This window comes from Pleurodeles waltl, chromosome 5 (assembly GCF_031143425.1).
Source record: "Pleurodeles waltl isolate 20211129_DDA chromosome 5, aPleWal1.hap1.20221129, whole genome shotgun sequence".
NCBI classification, from domain to species: Eukaryota; Metazoa; Chordata; class Amphibia; order Caudata; family Salamandridae; genus Pleurodeles; species Pleurodeles waltl.
The window spans coordinates 159,496,267-159,517,314 of NC_090444.1; the positions used below are offsets into that span (position 1 = coordinate 159,496,267).

The 21,048-nt window shown below is 46.0% G+C and overlaps 1 protein-coding gene across 2 annotated transcripts in view; it reads right to left on the reverse strand.

The window, feature by feature from the left end:
• MIA3 (MIA SH3 domain ER export factor 3) overlaps positions 1-21,048 on the reverse strand; it is a 441,987-nt gene that overhangs the window by 100,904 nt on the left and 320,035 nt on the right. For both annotated transcript variants that reach the window (XM_069233852.1, XM_069233851.1), the window contains exon 24: positions 19,243-19,310. In XM_069233852.1, the coding sequence (XP_069089953.1) occupies positions 19,243-19,310 (68 nt within the window). The remainder of the gene's footprint in view (positions 1-19,242; positions 19,311-21,048) is intronic.

Genomic DNA, 21,048 nt, shown 5'->3' on the forward strand with positions numbered 1-21,048 from the left:
CCGCAGCGACCCCTGCAGAGGGAATCCCGAGGCTCCCCCTGACCGCGACTGCCTGACTCTGAAATCCCGACGCCTGGAAAAGACCCTGCACCCGCAGCCCCCAGGACCTGAAGGATCGGAACTCCAGTGCAGGAGTGACCCCCAGGAGGCCCTCTCCCTTGCCCAGGTGGTGGCTACCCCGAGGAGCCCCCCCCCCTTGCCTGCCTGCACCGCTGAAGAGACCCCTTGGTCTCCCATTGAAATCTACTGGAAACCCGACGCTTGTTTGCACACTGCAACCGGCCGCCCACGCGCTGTTGAGGGTGTACTTTTTGTGTGGACTTGTGTCCCCCCCCGGTGCCCTACAAAACCCCCCTGGTCTGCCCTCCGAAGACGCGGGTACTTACCTGCTGGCAGACTGGAACCGGGGCACCCCCTTCTCCATTGAAGCCTATGTGTTTTGGGCACCACTTTGAACTCTGCACCTGACCGGCCCTGAGCTGCTGGTGTGGTGCCTTGGGGGTTGCTCTGAACCCCCAACGGTGGGCTACTTTGGACCCCAAACTGAACCCCGTAGGTGGTTTACTTACCTGCAAAAACTAACATTACTTTACCTCCCCCAGGAACTGTTGAAAATTGCACTAAGTGTCCACTTTTGAAATAGCTATATGTGTTTTATGTAAAAAGTATATATGCTATTGTGATTATTCAAAGTTCCTAAAGTACTTACCTGCAGTACCTTTCAAATGAGATATTACATGTAGAATTTGAACCTGTGGTTCTTAAAATAAACTAAGAAAAGATATTTTTCTATACAAAAACCTATTGGCCTGGAATTGTCTCTGAGTGTGTGTTCCTCATTTATTGCCTGTGTGTATGTACAACAAATGCTTAACACTACTCCTTTGATAAGCCTACTGCTCGACCACACTACAACAAAATAGAGCATTAGTATTATCTCTTTTTGCCACTATCTTACCCCTAAGGGGAACCCTTGGACTCTTTGCATACTATTCCTTACTTTGAAATAGTGCATACAGAGCCAACTTCCTACATTGGTGGATCAGCGGTGGGGTACAAGACTTTGCATTTGCTGGACTACTCAGCCAATACCTGATCACACGACAAATTCCAAAAATTGTCACTAGAAATTGATTTTTGCAATTTGAGCAATTTTTCTAAATTCTTAAAAGTCCTGCTAGGGCCTTGTGTTAGTCCCTCTTTAGCATTTCTTTTAGAGTTTAAAAGTTTTGTGAAAGTTTGAATTAGATTCTAGAACTAGTTTTAGATTCTTAAAAAGTATTCCAACTTTTAGAAGCATAATGTCTAGTGCAGAGATGAATGTGGAGGAACTCGACCTCACACCTTACCTCCATCTTAAGATGAGGGAGCTAAGGTCACTCTGCAAAATAAAGAAAATTACAATGGGCCCCAGACCTTCCAAACTACAGCTCCAGGAGCTTTTGGCAGAGTTTGAAAAGGCCAACCCCTCTGAGGATGGCAACACAGAGGATGAAGATAGTGACTTGGAGGAAAATTCCCACCTACCAGTCCTAACTAGGGAGAACAGGGCTACTCAAGCCCTGTCTCCAAATATACTAGTCAGAGATGCTGTTTCCCTCACAGGAGGGACCAACACCTCTGAAATCACGGAGGATAACTCCAGTGAAGAGGACATCCAGTTAGCCAGGATGGCCAAAAGATTGGCTTTGGAAAGACAGATCCTAGCCATAGAAAGGGAAAGACAAGAGATGGGCCTAGGTCCCATCAATGGTGGCAGCAACATAAATAGGGTCAGAGATTCTCCTGACATGTTGAAAATCCCTAAAGGGATTGTAACTAAATATGAAGATGGTGATGACATCACCAAATGGTTCACAGCTTTTGAGAGGGCTTGTGTAACCAGAAAAGTTAACAGATCTCACTGGGGTGCTCTCCTTTGGGAAATGTACACTGGAAAGTGTAGGGATAGACTCCTCACACTCTCTGGAAAGGATGCAGAATCTTATGACCTCATGAAGGGAACCTGATTGAGGGCTTTGGATTCTCCACTGAGGAGTATAGGATTAGATTCAGGGGGGCTCAAAAATCCTCGAGCCAGACCTGGGTTGACTTTGTAGACTACTCAGTAAAAACACTGGATGGCTGGATTCAAGGCAGTGGTGTAAGTAATTATGATGGGCTGTACAATTTATTTGTGAAAGAACACCTATTAAGTAATTGTTTTAATGATAAACTGCATCAGCATCTGGTAGACCTAGGACCAATTTCTCCCCAAGAATTGGGAAAGAAGGCGGACCATTGGGTCAAGACTAGGGTGACCAAGACTTCCACAGGGGGTGACCAAAAGAAAGGGGTCACAAAGCCTCCCCAGGGGAAAGGTGTTGAGACATCCAAAAACAAAAATAGTAAAGAGTCTTCTTCAGGCCCCCAAAAACCTGCACAGGAGGGTGGGCCCGGAGCCTCTTCACAAAACAATTTTGGGTACAAGGGTAAAAACTTTGATCCCAAAAAGGCCTGGTGTCGTAGCTGTAATCAGCCTGGACACCAAACTGGAGACAAGGCCTGTACCAAGAAAAGTACCACTTCTAACTCCACTCCAGCTAACACTGGAATGGCTAGTCTCCAAGTGGGATTTACAGTGTGCCCAGAGCAAATCAGGTGTCACACTGAAGCTACATTAGTCTCTGAGGGTGGGGTGGATTTAGCCACACTGGCTGCCTGGCCTCCTAACATGCAAAAATACAGGCAGCAGCTCTTAATTAATGGGACAAGTGTAGAAGGCCTGAGGGATACAGGTGCCAGTGTCACCATGGTGACAGAGAAACTGGTTTCCCCTGGTCAATACCTGGCTGGACAAACTTATACAGTCACCAACGCTGACAATCAGACTAAAGTACATCCCATGGCTATGGTAACTTTAGAGTGGGGAGGGGTCAATGGCCTGAAACAGGTGGTGGTCTCCTCGAATATCCCAGTAGACTGTTTGCTTGGAAATGACCTGGAGTCCTCAGCATGGGCTGAGGTAGAACTGAAAACCCATGCAGCCATGCTGGGTATCCCTGAACTGGTGTGTGTCAAGACAAGGGCACAGTGCAAGGCTCAGGGTGAAAAAGTAGAGCTGGAGTCTGGAAAAAGGGCCCAGCCTACCAAGAGGAAAGGAAAGACAACTGGGAAACCAGCTGCAACACAACAACAAAAAGAGAACCTCTCTTCTCAGGAAGAAGTTCTGCCCTCTGAGGGAACTGAGCCTATGGAGTTGGAACCTTATCAGGTTGAGCTCTTAGGCCCAGGGGGACCCTCAAGGGAGCAGTTGTGTAAGGGGCAAGAAACCTGTCCCTCTCTTGAAGGCCTTAGGCAGCAAGCTGCTGAAGAGTCCAATGGCAAGAAAACTGGAACACATAGGGTCTATTGGGAAGATGGGCTCCTGTACACTGAGGCAAGAGATCCCAAACCTGGTGCCACTAGGAGAGTGGTAGTGCCTCGGGAGTTCAGAGAGTTCATACTGACCTTAGCCCATGATATTCCTCTTGCTGGGCATTTGGGTCAAACCAAGGCGTGGGAGAGACTAGTCAACCACTTCTACTGGCCCAACATGTCCCAAAAAGTCAAGGAATTTTGTGTCTCCTGTACCACCTGTCAAGCCAGTGGTAAGACAGGTGGACATCCAAAGGCCCCCCTCATTCCACTTCCAGTGGTGGGGGTCCCCTTTGAAAGAGTGGGTGTGGACATAGTGGGTCCACTTGAACCTCCCACAGCCTCAGGAAATATGTACATCCTAGTAGTAGTGGATCATGCTACTAGGTATCCTGAAGCTATTCCCCTTAGGTCAACTACTGCCCCTGCAGTAGCCAAGGCCCTCATTGGTATCTTTACCAGAGTGGGCTTCCCTAAGGAGGTGGGGTCTGACAGAGGTACCAACTTCATGTCAGCATACCTGAAACACATGTGGAATGAGTGTGGAGTGACTTATAAATTCACTACACCCTATCATCCACAAACTAATGGCCTTGTTGAGAGATTCAACAAGACATTAAAGGGCATGATCATGGGGCTCCCAGAAAAACTCAAAAGGAGATGGGATGTCCTCTTGCCATGTCTGCTTTTCGCTTACAGAGAGGTGCCTCAGAAGGGAGTAGGGTTCTCACCCTTTGAACTTCTGTTTGGCCACCCCGTAAGGGAACCACTAGCTCTTGTGAAAGAAGGCTGGGAGAGACCGCTTCATGAGCCTAAACAAGACATAGTGGACTATGTACTTGGCCTTCGCTCAAGGATGGCAGAGTACATGGAAAAGGCAAGTAAAAACCTTGAGGCCAGCCAACAGCTCCAGAGGTTTTGGTATGACCAAAAGGCTGCACTGGTTGAATTTCAACCAGGGCAGAAAGTCTGGGTTCTGGAGCCTGTGGCTCCCAGGGCACTCCAGGACAGATGGAGTGGCCCTTACCCAGTGCTAGAGAAGAAGAGTCAGGTCACCTACCTGGTGGACCTGGGCACTAGCAGGAGCCCCAAGAGGGTGATCCATGTAGACCGCCTTAAGCTCTTCCATGACAGGGCTGATGTGAATCTGTTGATGGTAACAGATGAAGATCAGGAAGCTGAGAGTGAACCTCTCCCTGATCTCCTATCATCAAACCCTAAAGATGGTTCAGTAGATGGAGTGATCTATTCAGACACCCTCTCTGACCAACAGCAAGCTGACTGCAGGAAGGTCCTGCAACAGTTTGCTGAGCTCTTTTCCCTAACCCCTGGTCAGACACACCTGTGTACCCATGATGTGGACACAGGAGACAGCATGCCTGTCAAAAACAACATTTTCAGACAGTCTGACCAAGTTAAGGAAAGCAACAAGGTGGAAGTCCACAAGATGCTGGAATTGGGAATAATTGAGCACTCTGACAGCCCCTGGGCTAGCCCAGTGGTCTTAGTCCCCAAACCTCACACCAAAGATGGAAAGAGAGAGATGAGGTTTTGTGTGGACTACAGAGGACTTAATTCTGTCACCAAGACAGATGCCCATCCCATTCCTAGGGCTGATGAACTGATTGATAAATTAGGTGCTGCCAAATTCTTAAGTACCTTTGACTTAACAGCAGGGTACTGGCAAATCAAAATGGCACCTGGAGCAAAAGAAAATACAGCATTCTCCACACCTGATGGGCATTATCAGTTTACTGTTATGCCCTTTGGTTTAAAATGCCCCTGCCACCTTCCAAAGGTTGGTGAATCAAGTCCTTGCTGGTTTGGAGTGCTTTAGTGCAGCTTATCTTGATGATATTGCTGTCTTTAGCTCCAGCTGGCAGGATCACCTGGTCCACCTGAAGAAGGTTTTGAAGGCTCTGCAATCAGCAGGCCTCTCTATCAAGGCATCCAAATGCCAGATAGGGCAGGGAACTGTGGTTTACTTGGGACACCTTGTAGGTGGAGGCCAAGTTCAGCCACTCCAGCCTAAGATCCAGACTATTCTGGACTGGGCAGCTCCAAAAACCCAGACTCAAGTCAGGGCATTCCTTGGCTTGACTGGTGTAAGGAAATGCCTCCTTGGCATGGTTACCCCCTGACTTTTTGCCTTTGCTGATGCTATGTTTTGAATTGAAAGTGTGCTGAGGCCTGCTAACCAGGCCCCAGCACCAGTGTTCTTTCCCTAACCTGTACTTTTGTATCCACAATTGGCACACCCTGGCATCCAGGTAAGTCCCTTGTAACTGGTAAATCTGGTACCAAGGGCCTTGATGCCAGGGAAGGTCTCTAAGGGCTGCAGCATGTCTTATGCCACCCTGGAGACCCCTCACTCAGCACAGACACACTGCTTGCCAGCTTGTGTGTGCTGGTGAGAACAAAATGAGTAAGTCGACATGGCACTCCCCTAAGGGTGCCATGCCAGCCTCTCACTGCCTATGCAAGTATAGATAAGTCACCCCTCTAGCAGGCCTTACAGCCCTAAGGCAGGGTGCACTATACCATAGGTGAGGGCACCAGTGCATGAGCACTGTGCCCCTACAGTGTCTAATCAAAACCTTAGACATTGTAAGTGTAGGGTAGCCATGAGAGTATATGGTCTGGGAGTTTGTCAAACACGAACTCCACAGCACCATAATGGCTACACTGACAACTGGGAAGTTTGGTATCAAACTTCTCAGCACAATAAATGCACACTGAGGCCAGTGTACATTTTATTGTGAAATACACCCCAGAGGGCACCTTAGAGGTGCCCCCTGAAACTGTATCCAACTATCGATGTAGGCTGACTGGTTCCAGCAGCCTGCCACACTAGAGACATGTTGCTGGCCACATGGGGAGAGTGCCTTTGTCACTCTGAGGCCAGTAACAAAGCCTGCACTGGGTGGAGATGCTAACACCTCCCCCAGGCAGGAGCTGTAACACCTGGCGGTGAGCCTCAAAGGCTCACCCCTTTGTTCCAGCACCGCAGGACACTCCAGCTAGTGGAGTTGCCCGCCCCCTCCGGCCACGGCCCCCACTTTTGGCGGCAAGGCCGGAGAAAATAATGAGAATAACAAGGAGGAGTCACTGACCAGTCAGGACAGCCCCTAAGGTGTCCTGAGCTGAAGTGACTCTAACTTTTAGAAATCCTCCATCTTGCAGATGGAGGATTCCCCCAATAGGGATAGGATTGTGACCCCCTCCCCTTGGGAGGAGGCACAAAGAGGGTGTACCCACCCTTAGGGCTAGTAGCCATTGGCTACTAACCCCCCAGACCTAAACACGCCCTTAAATTTAGTATTTAAGGGCTTCCCTGAACCTAAAACTTTAGATTCCTGCAACTTACAAGAAGAAGAGGACTGCTAAGTTGAAAAACCCCTGCAGAAGAAGAAAGAAGACACCAAATGCTTTGGCCCCAGACCTACCGGCCTGTCTCCTGCCTTCTAAAGAAACCTGCTCCATGACGCTTTCCCAAGGACCAGCGACCCCTGAATCCTCAGAGGACTGCCCTGCTTCAAGAAAGACAAGAAACTCCAGAGGACAGCGGCACTGCTCCAAAAGAATTGCAACTTTGTTACAGAGGAGCAGATTTAAAGACCCCTGCAAATCCCCACAAGAAGCGTGAGATGTGCAAAACTGCACCCGGCGACCCCGACTCGACTGGTGGAGAACCAACACCTCAGGGAGGACCCTCTGGCGACTCCAAGACCGTGAGTAACCAAAGTTGTCCCCCCTGAGCCCCCACAGCGACGCCTGCAGAGGGAATCCCGAGGCTCCCCCTGACCGCGACTGCCTGAACCTAAAGTCCCGACGGCTGGAAAAGACCCTGCACCCGCAGCACCCAGCACCTGAAGGAACGGAACTTCTGTGCAGGAGTGACCCCCAGGAGGTCCTCTCCCTTGCCCAGGTGGTGGCTACCCCGAGGAGCCCCCCCCCCCCTTGCCTGCCTGCACCGCTGAAGAGACCCCTTGGTCTCCCATTGAAACCTACAGAGAACCCGATGCTTGTTTGCACACTGCACCCGGCCGCCACCGTGCTGCTGAGGGTGTACTTTCTGTGTGGACTTGTGTCCCCCCCGGTGCCCTAAAAAACCCCCCTGGTCTGCCCTCCGAAGACGCGGGTACTTACCTGCTGGCAGACTGGAACCGGGCACCCCCTTCTCTCCATTGAAGCCTATGTGTTTTGGGCACCTCTTTGACCTCTCACCTGACCGGCCCTGAGCTGCTGGTGTGGTAACTTTGGGGTTGCTCTGAACCCCCAACGGTGGGCTACCTTGGACCCAACTTTGAACCTTACCTGAAAAACTAACAAATACTTACCTACCCCACGAACTGTTGAATTTTGCACTGTGTCCAATTTTAAAATAGCTTATTGCCATTTTTGCCAAAACTGTACATGCTATTGTGATGAAAAAGTTCCTAAGATACCCGAGTGAAATACCTTTCATTTAAGGTATTGTTTGTAAATCTTGAACCTGTGGTTCTTAAAATAAACTAAGAAAATATATTTTTCTATATAAAGAACTATTGGCCTGGAATTGTCTTTGAGTGTGTGTTCCTCATTTATTGCCGTGGGTGTACAACAAATGCTTAACACTACCCTCTGATAAGCCTACTGCTCGACCACACTACCACAAAATAGAGCATTAGAATTATCTATTTTCGCCACTATCTTACCTCTAAGGGGAACCCTTGGACTCTGTGCATGCTATTTCTTACTTTGAAATAGTACATACAGAGCCAATTTCCTACAAGAGTCGAATCCTGAGGACATCCACCTGAGCACTTTGGGCCTCGGTTCTTTGTCTAGAGTTGTGTTGGGGTCCTGTATCAAGGCCACATTCTTCCTCTGCTCCTGGTTGATCCCCGAAGATATTGGGTGCGCCCTCCGCTCATTGTGCCTGCATCATGGTGAGGACCCACCGCCTTTCACATTGCTGTCGAAGAGTCTTTTTTGACCGAAAGGCCTGGCAGGTTCACATAAGGTTTTGTCACGTTCCAGAGACAGAGAGACAGGTTGCAGGCTGGATGATCTTTCCTAGAGTATTTTCTGTGGCACTTGGGACAGAAGCTGAAAAGGTTTTTTTCCTTGCGTCGAGTGGAGGAAGCTGCTGAAAAATTGTAGAGTAAGAGGCTAATTATATACTAACAAAGAGGGAGAAGGAGGTTTTTGCAGGGCCGAGTCTGTCCTCCTTATAGCCTATATAACATTACAAAAAGGCCCAGCCCAAAAGAGCTTCCACAGGGTGGACTGGAGAGAGAAAAAAGGATTTTTGGGGTGTGAAAAACTCTTGCCCACCAGGGTTACTCCTTGGCGGCATGCTTCATCATTGGGTTTCTGCCCGTTCTGCTGTGGAACGGGGCGTGCTACGACTGACTGAATACGTAGGAGCACTGTTGTAGTTTAATCAATGTGAATTTTAAGAGGGATAGGAGTGGTGGGGTCTTAGGCGAGTTACAAATACTTGCCTCTGGGTGTTATTACTAATTTAATATGTCTCACAAGGGTGGTATGGTTAAAAAAAGGGGTGTTGAGCTGTCATTAGGGAGTCCACTTTGGTCCTGAAGAGAAGTCTAGGGGTTAGACTCCGAAACATGTAGACCGACCAGGAGGTAAGGTACATAATACTCAGAACAGCCCCTAGAGGACAACACAATCAAAATAACATTTGTAATAATCATGGTCCTGTAACCATAAAGTTAGCCCCTAGAGGGCATAATCACATGAAAAGAAAATGACCAAAAGTAATGCAGCTATATTTATTCCCCAGGGGGCATAGTGCATTACACATTTTCAGGGCTAGCAGACCTATTGCAATATTACAAACAGGACCCTTAAGACACAAACTACTCATCTATAAAAACAAAAGCACCAGCCATGAGAGAGGTTCAAAAGACACAATGGTGGGAGGGGTTAATATTTTGGGGCCCCTAAAACCTAGTGTGGGGACCCAGAGATGATCTAGAAAGAAACAGTGTGTTCTGCTGAACATGCTGGTCGTAGTTCCATTGTCCTAGGACCACCACACGCTGAGTTATGGGCAAAAATATTTTGAAAAAGAATGCTTGCAAAGCATTATGGGACATTTTTTCTCAAGTGCAGCGAATATTGTGGTGTTGGCTCACCCGATGTGCTGGGAGAGCCGCATTGAGATTTCTGTGTGTTTTAGTAAAGCATTTATCTATTACAAGTGCTTTTGGGAAAGCTATGGAGTGTGAAGAGGAGACCCAAAAGAAATTTCTCTGATTAGGTAACAGTGAGAACAATATGACCACTGCTCCAATATCGCCGATGGAGCTTGCGTTGTGAGCGCCACGGAGCACAAAGGGGAGAGACAAAAGAAAAAAAATAAAATTGCCCACGCTGAACTATATCTGCAGTTGTGCCAATATCCATGTAACAGGGTCAGTCTGCAAGGCAGTAAAAAATCTGCCCAAAGGCGGGACAAGCATAAAGCATTCACTGATGACAACAAGGGATTTTTGAGAGGCAAACCAACTAGCAAGTGAAAGTGATGGGTGTGATATGGGCGTGATTAAAAGCCAACAGATGGATAACAGATCGAAAAGCACTTGCACCCTCAACCAAACAATCTAACTAAGGTGCCGATAACCATGTGTAATTCAGAATACAGGAGGATCCACTATACCTCATGATTCGAATTACTTTTTTAACAAAAACAACTTGCAAAGTCCAAGCCCAACACTAGTATGCTAAGCATATGTAACTAGGGCTAACACATGCTACGAATTGAAAATGTCACTTACCCAGTGTACATCTGTTCGTGGCATCAGTCGCTGAGATTCACATGGTCTGCATTAGCTCGCCATCTGGTGTTGGGTCGGAGTGTTACAAGTTGTTTTTCTTCGAAGAAGTGTTTTCGAGTCACTGGACCGAGTGGCTCCTCCTTCTGTGCTCATTGCGCATGGGCGTTGACTCCATCTTCGATTGTTTTCCCCACAGAGGGTGAGGTAGGAGTTGTACTATAGTAATAGTGCCCGCGCAATGAAATGTGTAAGTATGTACCTATTAAAGGTTTAAATAATATATATACAAATGTACAAAATTGAAGGTAACTTCTGAACTGCTACAGGCTTCCGGGGAGGTGGGTGGGCCCATGTGAATCTCAGCGACTGATGCCACGAACAGATGTACACTGGGTAAGTGACATTTTCAGTTCGATGGCATCTGTCGCTGAAGATACACATGGTCTGCATAGACTAGTAAGCAGTTATTTCCCCATAAGCAGGGGATTAGCCTGTAGGAGTAGAAGTTGTCTGAAATAGAGTTCTTAATACAGCTTGACCTACTGCGGCTTGTTGTGCGGATAGCACATCTATACAGTAGTGTTTGGTGAATGTGTGAGGCGTAGACCATGTGGCTGCCTTACATATTTCATGCATTGGGATGTTTCCTAAAAAGGCCATTGAAGCACCTTTTTTCCTGGTTGAATGTGCCCTGGGAGTAATGGGCAGTTGTCTTTTTGCTTTAAGGTAGCAGATTTGGATGCATTTAACAATCCATCTGGCTATACCTTGTTTTGATATAGGGTTACCTGCATGAGGTTTTTGGAATGCAATAAATAGCTGTTTAGTCTTTCTGATGTTCTTTGTTCTGTCAATGTAGTACATTAATGCTCTTTTGACATCTAATGTATGTAGTGCTCTTTCAGCCACAGAATCTGGCTGTGGGAAAAAAACAGGTAGTTCTACCGTTTGATTTAGATGGAACGGTGAAATAACTTTTGGTAAAAATTTTGGATTAGGTCGTAGGACGACCTTATTTTTATGTATTTGTATAAAAGGTTCCTGTGTTGTGAACGCTTGAATTTCACTTACTCTTCTCAGAGATGTAATGGCGATGAGAAAGGCAACTTTCCAGGTTAGGAATTGTATTCCGCAAGAGTGCATGGGTTCGAAAGGTGGGCCCATGAGTCTTGTTAGGACCACGTTTAGGTTCCATGAAGGAACAGGTGGTGTTCTTGGTGGTATAATTCTTTTAAGACCTTCTATGAATGCTTTGATGACTGGTATCCTATACAAGGAAGTTGAATAGGTAGTCTGCAGGTATGCAGATATTGCTGCAAGGTGTATTTTAATAGAAGAGAAGGCTAGCCTTGCTTTTTGTAAATGGAGCAAGTAATTTATTATATGTTTTGGAGTTGCGTCTAGTGGTTGTATCTGATTATGATGGCAGTAACAAACAAATCTTTTCCACTTACTTGCGTAGCAGTGTCTAGTGGATGGCCTTCTGGCCTGCTTTATGACCTCCATACACTCTTGGCTAAGTTGTAAGTGTCCGAATTCTAGGATTTCAGGAGCCAGATTGCTAGATTCAGCGATGCTGGATCTGGGTGTCTGATCTGTTGGTTGTGTTGCGTTGCGTTAACAGATCTGGTTTGTTCGGCAGTTTGATGTGGGGTACTACAGAAAGATCTAGCAGTGTTGTGTACCAGGGTTGTCTTGCCCACGTTGGTGCTATTAAAATGAGTTTGAGTTTGTTTTGACTCAATTTGTTCACTAGATAAGGGAGGAGAGGGAGAGGAGGAAAAGCGTAAGCAAATATTCCTGACCAGTTCATCCATAGGGCATTGCCTTGGGATTGCTTGTGTGGGTATCTGGACGCGAAGTTTTGGCATTTTGCGTTCTCTTTTGTTGCAAATAAGTCTATCTGAGGTGTTCCCCAGAGTGTGAAGTAGGTGTTCAGAATTTGTGGGTGGATTTCCCATTCGTGGACTTGTTGGTGATCTCGAGAGAGATTGTCTGCCAGTTGATTCTGGATCCCTGGAATAAACTGTGCTATGAGGCGAATTTGATGGTGGATTGCCCACTTCCATATGTTTTGAGCTAATAAGCTTAACTGCGTTGAATGTGTCCCTCCTTGTTTGTTTAGATAATACTTCGTTGTCATGTTGTCTGTTTTGACAAGGATGTATTTGTGGGTTATGATTGGTTGGAAAGCTTTTAGTGCTTGAAAAACTGCTAATAATTCTAGATGATTTATATGCAGTTTTGTTTGATGTATGTTCCATTGTCCTCTTATGGTGTGTTGATTGAGATGTGCTCCCCACCCTGTCATGGAAGCATCTGTTGTTATTAAGTACTGTGGCACTGGGTCTTGGAAAGGCCGCCCTTTGTTTAAATTTATACTGTTCCACCATAGAAGCAAGAGGTAAGTTTGGCGGTCTATTAACACCAGATCTAGAAGGTGACCCTGTGCTTGAGACCACTGTGAGGCTAGGCATTGTTGTAAGGGCCTCATGTGCAGTCTTGCGTTTGGGACAATGGCTATGCATGAGGACATCATGCCTAGGAGCTGTAGTATTGTTCTTGCTTGTATTGTTTGATTTGGAGACATGTGTTGAATGACTCTGTTGAAATTGTGAATTCTTTGTGGAGTTGGCGTTGCTACTCCTTTTGTCGTGTCTATTATGGCTCCTAGATATTGCTGTACTTTGCTTGGCTGAATGTTGGATTTTGCAAAGTTGACGGTGAACCCTAGTTTGTAGAGGGTTTGTATGATTTGAGCATTGTGTGAGCGAACTGGTTTTGATTAGCCAGTCGTCTAGATACGGGAATACATGTATTTGCTGCCTTCTGATGTGTGCAGCGACTACTGCTAGGCATTTTGTGAATACCCTTGGAGCAGTTGTTAAACCGAAAGGCAATACTTTGAATTGGTAATGTATTCCTTTGAATACAAACCTTAGATATTTTCTGTGTGATTGATGTATTGGTATATGGAAATATGCGTCTTTGAGGTCTAGGGTTGTCATGTAGTTGTGTTTTTTGAGCAATGGTAACACTTCTTGTAGTGTGACCATGTGAAAGTGGTCTGATTTGATGAATGTGTTTACTACTCTGAGGTCCAGAATTGGTCTCAGTTTTTTGTCCTTTTTTGGTATCAAGAAGTACAGTGAATAAACTCCTGTGTTTATTTGTGTGCTTGGTACTAATTCTATTGCATTTTTTTGCAGTAGTGCTTGAACTTCTATCTCTAGAAGCTGTGAATGGTGTTTTGATAAATTTTGTGATTTTGGTGGTATGTCTGGAGGGAATTGCAGGAATTCTATGCAATAACCATGTTGGATAATTGCTAGGACCCATGTGTCTGTAGTTATTTCCTCCCATGCTTCGTAATATTGACCTATCCTTCCCCCCCACTGGTGTTGTGTGGGGGGGGTGAGTGACGTGTGAGTCACTGCTTGTTGGTAGTGGTTTTGGGGCTTTGAAATCTTCCTCTATTCCTAGGGAATTGCCCTCCTCTATACTGGCCCCGAAAGCCTCCCCTGTACTGTCCCTGGTAGGTGGACGGTGCGGACTGTGAGGTACTGGCTTGTGTGGCCTGACCCCGAAACCCTCCTCTAAAAGGTGTTTTGCGGAAGGTGGTATAAGATCCTCTGCTCTGCGGGGAGTAGAGTGCGCCCATGGCCTTGGCAGTGTCAGTGTCCTTTTTGAGCTTTTCTATGGCTGTGTCGACCTCCGGACCGAACAGCATTTTTTCGTTTACTGGCATGTTAAGTACTGCCTGCTGAATTTCCGGCTTGAATCCAGACGTTCTGAGCCATGCGTGCCTACGGATGGTAACCAACGTATTAATGGTCCTTGCGGCTGTGTCTGCTGCATCCATAGAGGAGCGTATTTGATTGTTGGAAATGTTTTGACCTTCTTCAACAACCTGTTTTGCTCTTTTTTGTAGATCTTTTGGGAGATGTTCAATGAGATGCTGCATCTCATCCCAGTGGGCTCTGTCGTATCGCGCTAGCAGCGCTTGTGAGTTTGCGATGCGCCACTGGTTTGCTGCCTAGACAGCGACCCTCTTCCCGGCTGCATCAAACTTTCTGCTTTCTTTATCTGGGGGAGGTGCATCCCCAGAAGTGTGTGAATTTGCCCGTTTTCTGGCAGCCCCTACCACCACAGAATCTGGTGGCAGCTGAGAGGTGATGAATACAGGGTCCGTAGGAGGCGCCTTATACTTTTTGTCCACTCTAGGCGTTACTGCCCTGCTTTTGACTGGCTCTTTGAAGATCTCCTTTGCATGGCGAAGCATGCCTGGGAGCATAGGCAGGCTTTGGTAGGAGCTGTGGGTGGAGGAGAGGGTGTTAAATAAAAAGTCATCCTCTACTTGTTCAGAGTGTAGTTCCACATTATGGAACTGAGCTGCTCTAGCCACCACTTGTGAATAGGCTGTGCTGTCCTCAGGTGGTGATGGCCTAGTTGGGTATGTGTCTGGGCTGTTATCAGACACTGGTGCATCGTACAAGTCCCACGCGTCTTGATCTTGGTCGTCGTGGCTCATGGCGGTGTGAGCTGGCGAATGTGACGGGGTGTAAGTTGGTGAAGCCGGAGTTACAGGTGGAGGCGAGGGAGGAGGTGTTACCGTCTTTGCTGTTTGTTGCTGAGGAGCCTCTCGTGCTACAAACTGAAGTGTTCTCTTTCTTTTGACAGGTGGATCTTCCCTGTCCCCTGCTGAATAAAGATACGCTTCTGCGTGTGATCCACTTCAGTGGATTGCAGTTCCTGTTCGAATCTGTGTCTTTTCATTTGTGAAGACATAGAAAGTTCTTCAGTATAGGAGCCTGAAACTGGGTCTGTTGGTGCTTTTTTCGGCTCCGAAAACCCTGTTGTTTGTTTTTTCGGCTCCGAGGTAACCTTCCTCTTCTTTTGTGCCGAAAAATCTTGGCCTCTATGATCTTCGGCGCCACTGTCTCGGCGTCGATCCGTGTCGACACCGAACTCTCGGTGTCGATGCTTCTCTTTAGCACTCTCTCGGTCCCGAGGAGGCTGCGTGCCGGTGTCTCGACCGGAGTCGGACAATCTCGACACTGAATGGGCCTTTTTCGGTGCCGATTGTTGGTCACCGTGAATTTGGGTTGAGCCATGGCCGGTTGGCAGTGGCGTCCCCTGGGCCTTTTTGCCTTTTTTAATTTCTGATCTCGACGTCTTACTCACTGTTTTTGGATGGTCGAGTTCGTCGGAGTCTGAATCCTGGATGGAAAAGGATTCCTCCTGTTCCTCTTCTGTCTCGAACTGTCGATGCTCTTTTGGCGTGGACGCCATCTGCAGTCTTCTCGCTCGACGGTCGCGCAGAGTTTTTCGGGACCGGAACGCCCGACAGGCCTCACAGGATTCTTCGCTGTGCTCGGGTGACAGGCACAGGTTACAGACCGAGTGTTGGTCCGTATAAGGATATTTGTTGTGGCATTCAGGGCAGAATCGAAACGGGGTCCGTTCCATCGGCGTTGTTCTCCACGCGGTCGGGCCGACTAGGCCCCGACGGTGTGCCGAAATCTACCCCGAAGGGCACCGAAGCGCTTCGATGTTCAATGCGTTGTCGTATGTGTTTATCTCGAACCGGATCGCAACGATACCGTCGAAAATCTTCCGTTTTCAGCTATCTTTCCGTTCCGAAACTCGGAGCGACAGGAACACGTCCGAACCCGATGGCGGAAAGAAAACAATCGAAGATGGAGTCGACGCCCATGCGCAATGAGCACAGAAGGAGGAGCCACTCGGTCCAGTGACTCGAAAACACTTCTTCGAAGAAAAACAACTTGTAACACTCCGACCCAACACCAGATGGCGAGCTAATGCAGACCATGTGTATCTACAGCGACAGATGCCATCGAACACATATTTACAGTCCTATAAGTGGGTTAAAGGTTAAATAATGTTATACCATTAGTTGGAGCTGTGCTTCTTTGACAATATTATTAATATGCTGTTCCAGATGGAGGGTCTTGTCTAAGATGAATCCAAAAGATTTTTGCATTTTTCACTAATACCAGTGAGCAATGTAAAAACCACTAAGGAGGCATTCTAGTTTTGTGCCATGGAATTATGTGCATGAGATTTTGCCCAATTGCCTCTAAACCCAAATAAGTATTAAGTTCAAATTGATCCAATCTGTGATTATTAAGGAATTTTGTGAGAAGTTATGCATATTCCATGTATGTGAGACTAAGGTAACCTGTGACTCTTATTAGCATATTGGTGGTAATCAGTACCAAGTTAATTTAAGATGTCACTCTAAGGCTTGCTGTAGAGATTAATAAGTAGGGACAAATGGGCTTTTGGAGCTCACAGTTGAGTTTAGACAATGAAGAAAAGAGATGGTTGTCCATGAAAGTTAAGTGTAAAAAAAAAAAAAAAAAAAAAGACAAAAACTATTTTAGCACACAATCTTATAAGACAAAATCTTTTAGTAGTGTATGTTAAGGAATATATAATGGTCTATAGTTTTTAACAAACACACAAGTTGATGGGAAGAACGCTTGCAAAGTGTCCAATCACTGGTAATCGCCTAGGGTAGCACTACAACCTATCATTCCTTTCCAAACCATAACACCTCAGTTTGGACCCAGCCATATACAAGTCAGTCTCCACCTTGCTGCAACTGGAACACTCTAGCCTAAAATGCTAGGTCAGCCTTTTTCTGAACCAAACTCAAGCAACCGAAGACAGGTTTTACCCTCAGTCTTGAGTTGCTTATGCTCCGGTTCAGGAAGGACTCAGGGAGGTGTCAAGAGTGATTTGCATATGGCTGGGTCTAAACAGGGGTGGCATGGTGGGCAAAAGAATGGAATGCTACCCGAGTGATTGCCTGTGCTTAGACAAATTAGAAGCAATTCTCCCATCACCCTCTGTGTGTTTTCTACAGTGTTTAACATCATGAATTGGTCAAGAAAGATGAGGAGAAAGAACTCTTCTTGAGCCAAAATGTTTAGGGTATCAACCTTACTAGAGAGTGGAGGTCACCTGATAGGTACGCTCTACGATGTACTTCTTTCGTTCTACTGCAACATATTTTTTAATAGTTTTTCCAAAGCTGGTAGGCTTATGATGGACCTGTAATTATTGGGAAATGGAGAGTCACTGTCCAGTTTTTGAAAGGGCACTTTATGTGGCCAGTTTTTAAAGAATCTTTAACTATGCTCTGTTCATGGGTCATGTTAATGAGCCACAAGTGTTCAAGCTGTGATGGCGAAGCGATGAGCGTTTGTATGATGACGTACTCACTTGCGGTGATGTCTTTTCAGCTCAATCAAAATTCATACACAAACGTACATACTGTTCGGCAACCCTGCACCCCACACAAAGACATCCACACAGCATCAATAAGTCAGCATATAAAATGCACTAAATGTTGAACTCTGACACAAATACTCTTGCATGTAAGCTCATTATCAATGCACAGGGATTGACACTCAAATGCAAATACACACCTCAACCCATGCCCTAGAGCCCAGCCAACTCCTCTATGCCAAAACAAATCAGTTTATAACAACTACAGCTTTTACAGTCACACTCCTGTACCTCAGGTACATAGTAATGAACGGTTGCAAATTTTCAGTTAGAAGACAAAGTATTTGATCAGCTTTGTGGAAAGACTGATTAGTAGTCGCTGTGATTACGTTTTCTTTGAAACATGGAGCTAACTAACCCAGACTTCAGTTCCTTTGAAATCAATACCACTGAAATCAGACTGGGGTGTGTGCTCGAATTTATGCACAAGACAAATATCTGCCAAGTGTCAATAAGCCGGTGTCTAGCTGTGTCTCAGGCATTGCTGAGGTTACAACCTCCAACATGCCTATTGGTCTAAAGCATACTCAACGACAGCATGCCCATTGGGGTATGCAACATCATAACTAGACAAGCAGTGGAAAAAGGGAGGAAGAAGCTATTTTGCTGAATGTTACGCACAGTATTTAGATATCTTTCTTGTGTCAATTATCATTCTCATGTATTATGAAAGCTGAAGTAATGTACTACATACACCATACAGTGTACGTCTGACAACAGCACCGACCAGACAAGAACTCTAACAAGATTACTCTTTTCCACAAAGAATAACTTAAACACACCGGAAAACTGAGAACAGGTCTGTCTACTGTCTTGAAAATTTCAGCAGCATTATTCAGAAGATTCCCTGCAAGAAGGTTCCTCATGAAGAAACCCCATCTGAAGATCTCCTGTTTACTTCCCCTCCTGTAATGTTTTAGGGTTAACCTATTGAGCAGAACCTATCTTTGAGCGAGATCATGCTGATGCTTCCTTTCTTAACTGTTCAACTTCCCAAAAAAAAAAAAAAGTCTACTCATTCACAGAAAATGGGCTGTCCACCTCGAAGGAGAAGCTCCACTACATCAGTCTGTACTTTTAGAATAACTAGCACAGGACAAAATTTGCCTTTACTAGTGAACATTTGTGTTAGAACCACTAAGGTCACAAAGGGTACTATTAAAAGGAAACATCTTTTGAGGAACCTATAGGGACACACTATGTGCATATGATTCCTTGAATACCTATCCCCCACTGCATGATCTTTAATGGTTAACTGCAAGAGGCAGTTATGGCTTCTAAAAGTATGTCCAGTTTGGTTGTTTATAGACAGCTGTATACATCATACGAAACACTTAGATATTCAGAGTTGGCATAGTTTGTTCTCTGGGGCTCTTCTCCATAAGTAGGAAGATAAGGGACATCTTAAGTTTGCAAAACAGGATTTGGAGCACTTTGGTATCGCTGGAATTTCATGAGCTCCAAAGCTTTTTTTTTATGTGATTCTTTCCATAATTATATTTCCCCAAGTACATTATAGTGGTGCACTGCGAAGTCCCTGTAATATCCCTGGTGTATATTTCGCTTAAAAATACATTTTCACATAACTACTTTACTATGATTAAAGCTACCCTTACAACCATCCACAAACAATCCACTTTTAGCTTAAATCAAGATCTAGGAAGCTAATGTAACACCCACTATCAATATACAAATCATATTAAAATAAGCAGAGATGTTTTGAAAATAACTATGTACCTACTTTTGTCGCAGGTTGGCAGACTCCCTCTTCTCTTCAGACAAAGTCCTTTCAGCACTACGTGCAATTAGCTACAAGAAAGAAATCCTATGTAAAGTTTCTCAACAATGCATCTAGCTCTCTCTTTTAACTGGTCTTAAATCTTATGCACTGAATGGAGGCCAATATTATACCACCCTCTTTTATTTCTTCAAGTATAGCAGCACATAAGAAAATTCCAGAACCTTAAAAACATTCACACTCAAGAGAGATTGCCCAAAAGTGGGGATGTCGGGAGGCCCCGTAGCCCAGGGAATGGGAAGCTGGGATTGAACGAAGTCTGGAGAGAGAGAGAGCGGTTCATAAAGACAGGGGCTGCGTAAAAACGGTTGATAAGATCGAGGGGGCATGGGATCCAATGAAGCAGGATAACAACTGGGGAGACAGAACACACCACATGTCACTTGAGAACGTTTGTGGCGTGGAAGGACTAAAGAGGCGAGGACACATACACGAAGAAGGATATGTCAGAAGAGGCGTTGACCATAGATCAGATGGAGGAAGATACTGCGTGTAAAGGGTGGACTTCGGGGAGGGAGAATCTGGAACAGGATGGGGATTAGTCTGTAATGTCCACAGGATGTAGTGTCAGAAGATGTTTATGTACTATTGCTGTTTACCTTTAATGCAAAAACACAAAAAATATATATATTTTTAAATTAAAACTATTTAAAACCACAGAGCAGGAATCCAACTTACTTCCGTTACTGCTGCGCATCATCAGATCAGCACTTTGAAAGCACGAGGAAAGTGGAGGCCTGCTTTGTAGAATGGTTGAGTAGTCGCAGGGAGCACATTTGTTTAGCTGGGAAGCGTTTGCTTTAGGAGCATGTTAGAGACCGTAGGCTTAGTTATTCAACAGATATGTACCTAATAGTTTGGTAATGGGGATTGAAGAAGAGCCATAAACAAAAACTGAAAAAGAGAGACGGAGAGACAGAGAGAAACAGAAAGAGAGAGTGTAAAGAAATGGCTCCCTGTTGCAGTTACCCCCACTTTTTGACTGATACTGATGCTGACTTGACTGAGAAGTGTGCTGGGACTCTGCTAACCAGGCCCCAGCACCAGTGTTCTTTCACCTAAAATGTACCATTGTCTCCACAATTGGCACAACCCTGGCACCCAGGTAAGTCCCTTGTAACTGGTACCCCTGGTACCAAGGGCCCTGATGCTAGGGAAGGTCTCTAAGGGCTGCAGCATGTCTTATGCCACCCTAGGGACCCCTCACTCAGCACAGACACACTACTTGCCAGCTTGTGTATGCTGGTGGGGAGAAAATGACTAAGTCGACATGGCACTCCCCTCAGGGTGCCATGCCAACCTCACACTGCCTGTGGCATTGGTAAGTCACCCCTCTAGCAGGCCTTACAGCCCTAAGGCAGGGTGCACTATACCACTGGTAAGGGAATAGGTGCATGAGCACTATGCCCCTACAGTGTCTAAGCAAAACCTTAGACATTGTAAGTGCAGGGTAGCCATAAGAGTATATGGTCTGGGAGTCTGTCAAAAACGAACTCCACAGCTCCATAATGGCTACACTGAATACTGGGAAGTTTAGTATCAAACTTCTCAGAATAATAACCCCACACTGATGCCAGTGTTGGATTTATTAAAAAATGCACACAAAGGGCATCTTAGAGATGCCCCCTGTATTTTACCCAATGGTTCAGTGCAGGACTGACTGGTCTGTGCCAGCCTGCTGCTGAGAGACGAGTTTCTGACCCCATGCGGTGAGAGCCTTTGTGCTCTCTGAGGACAGAAACAAAGCCT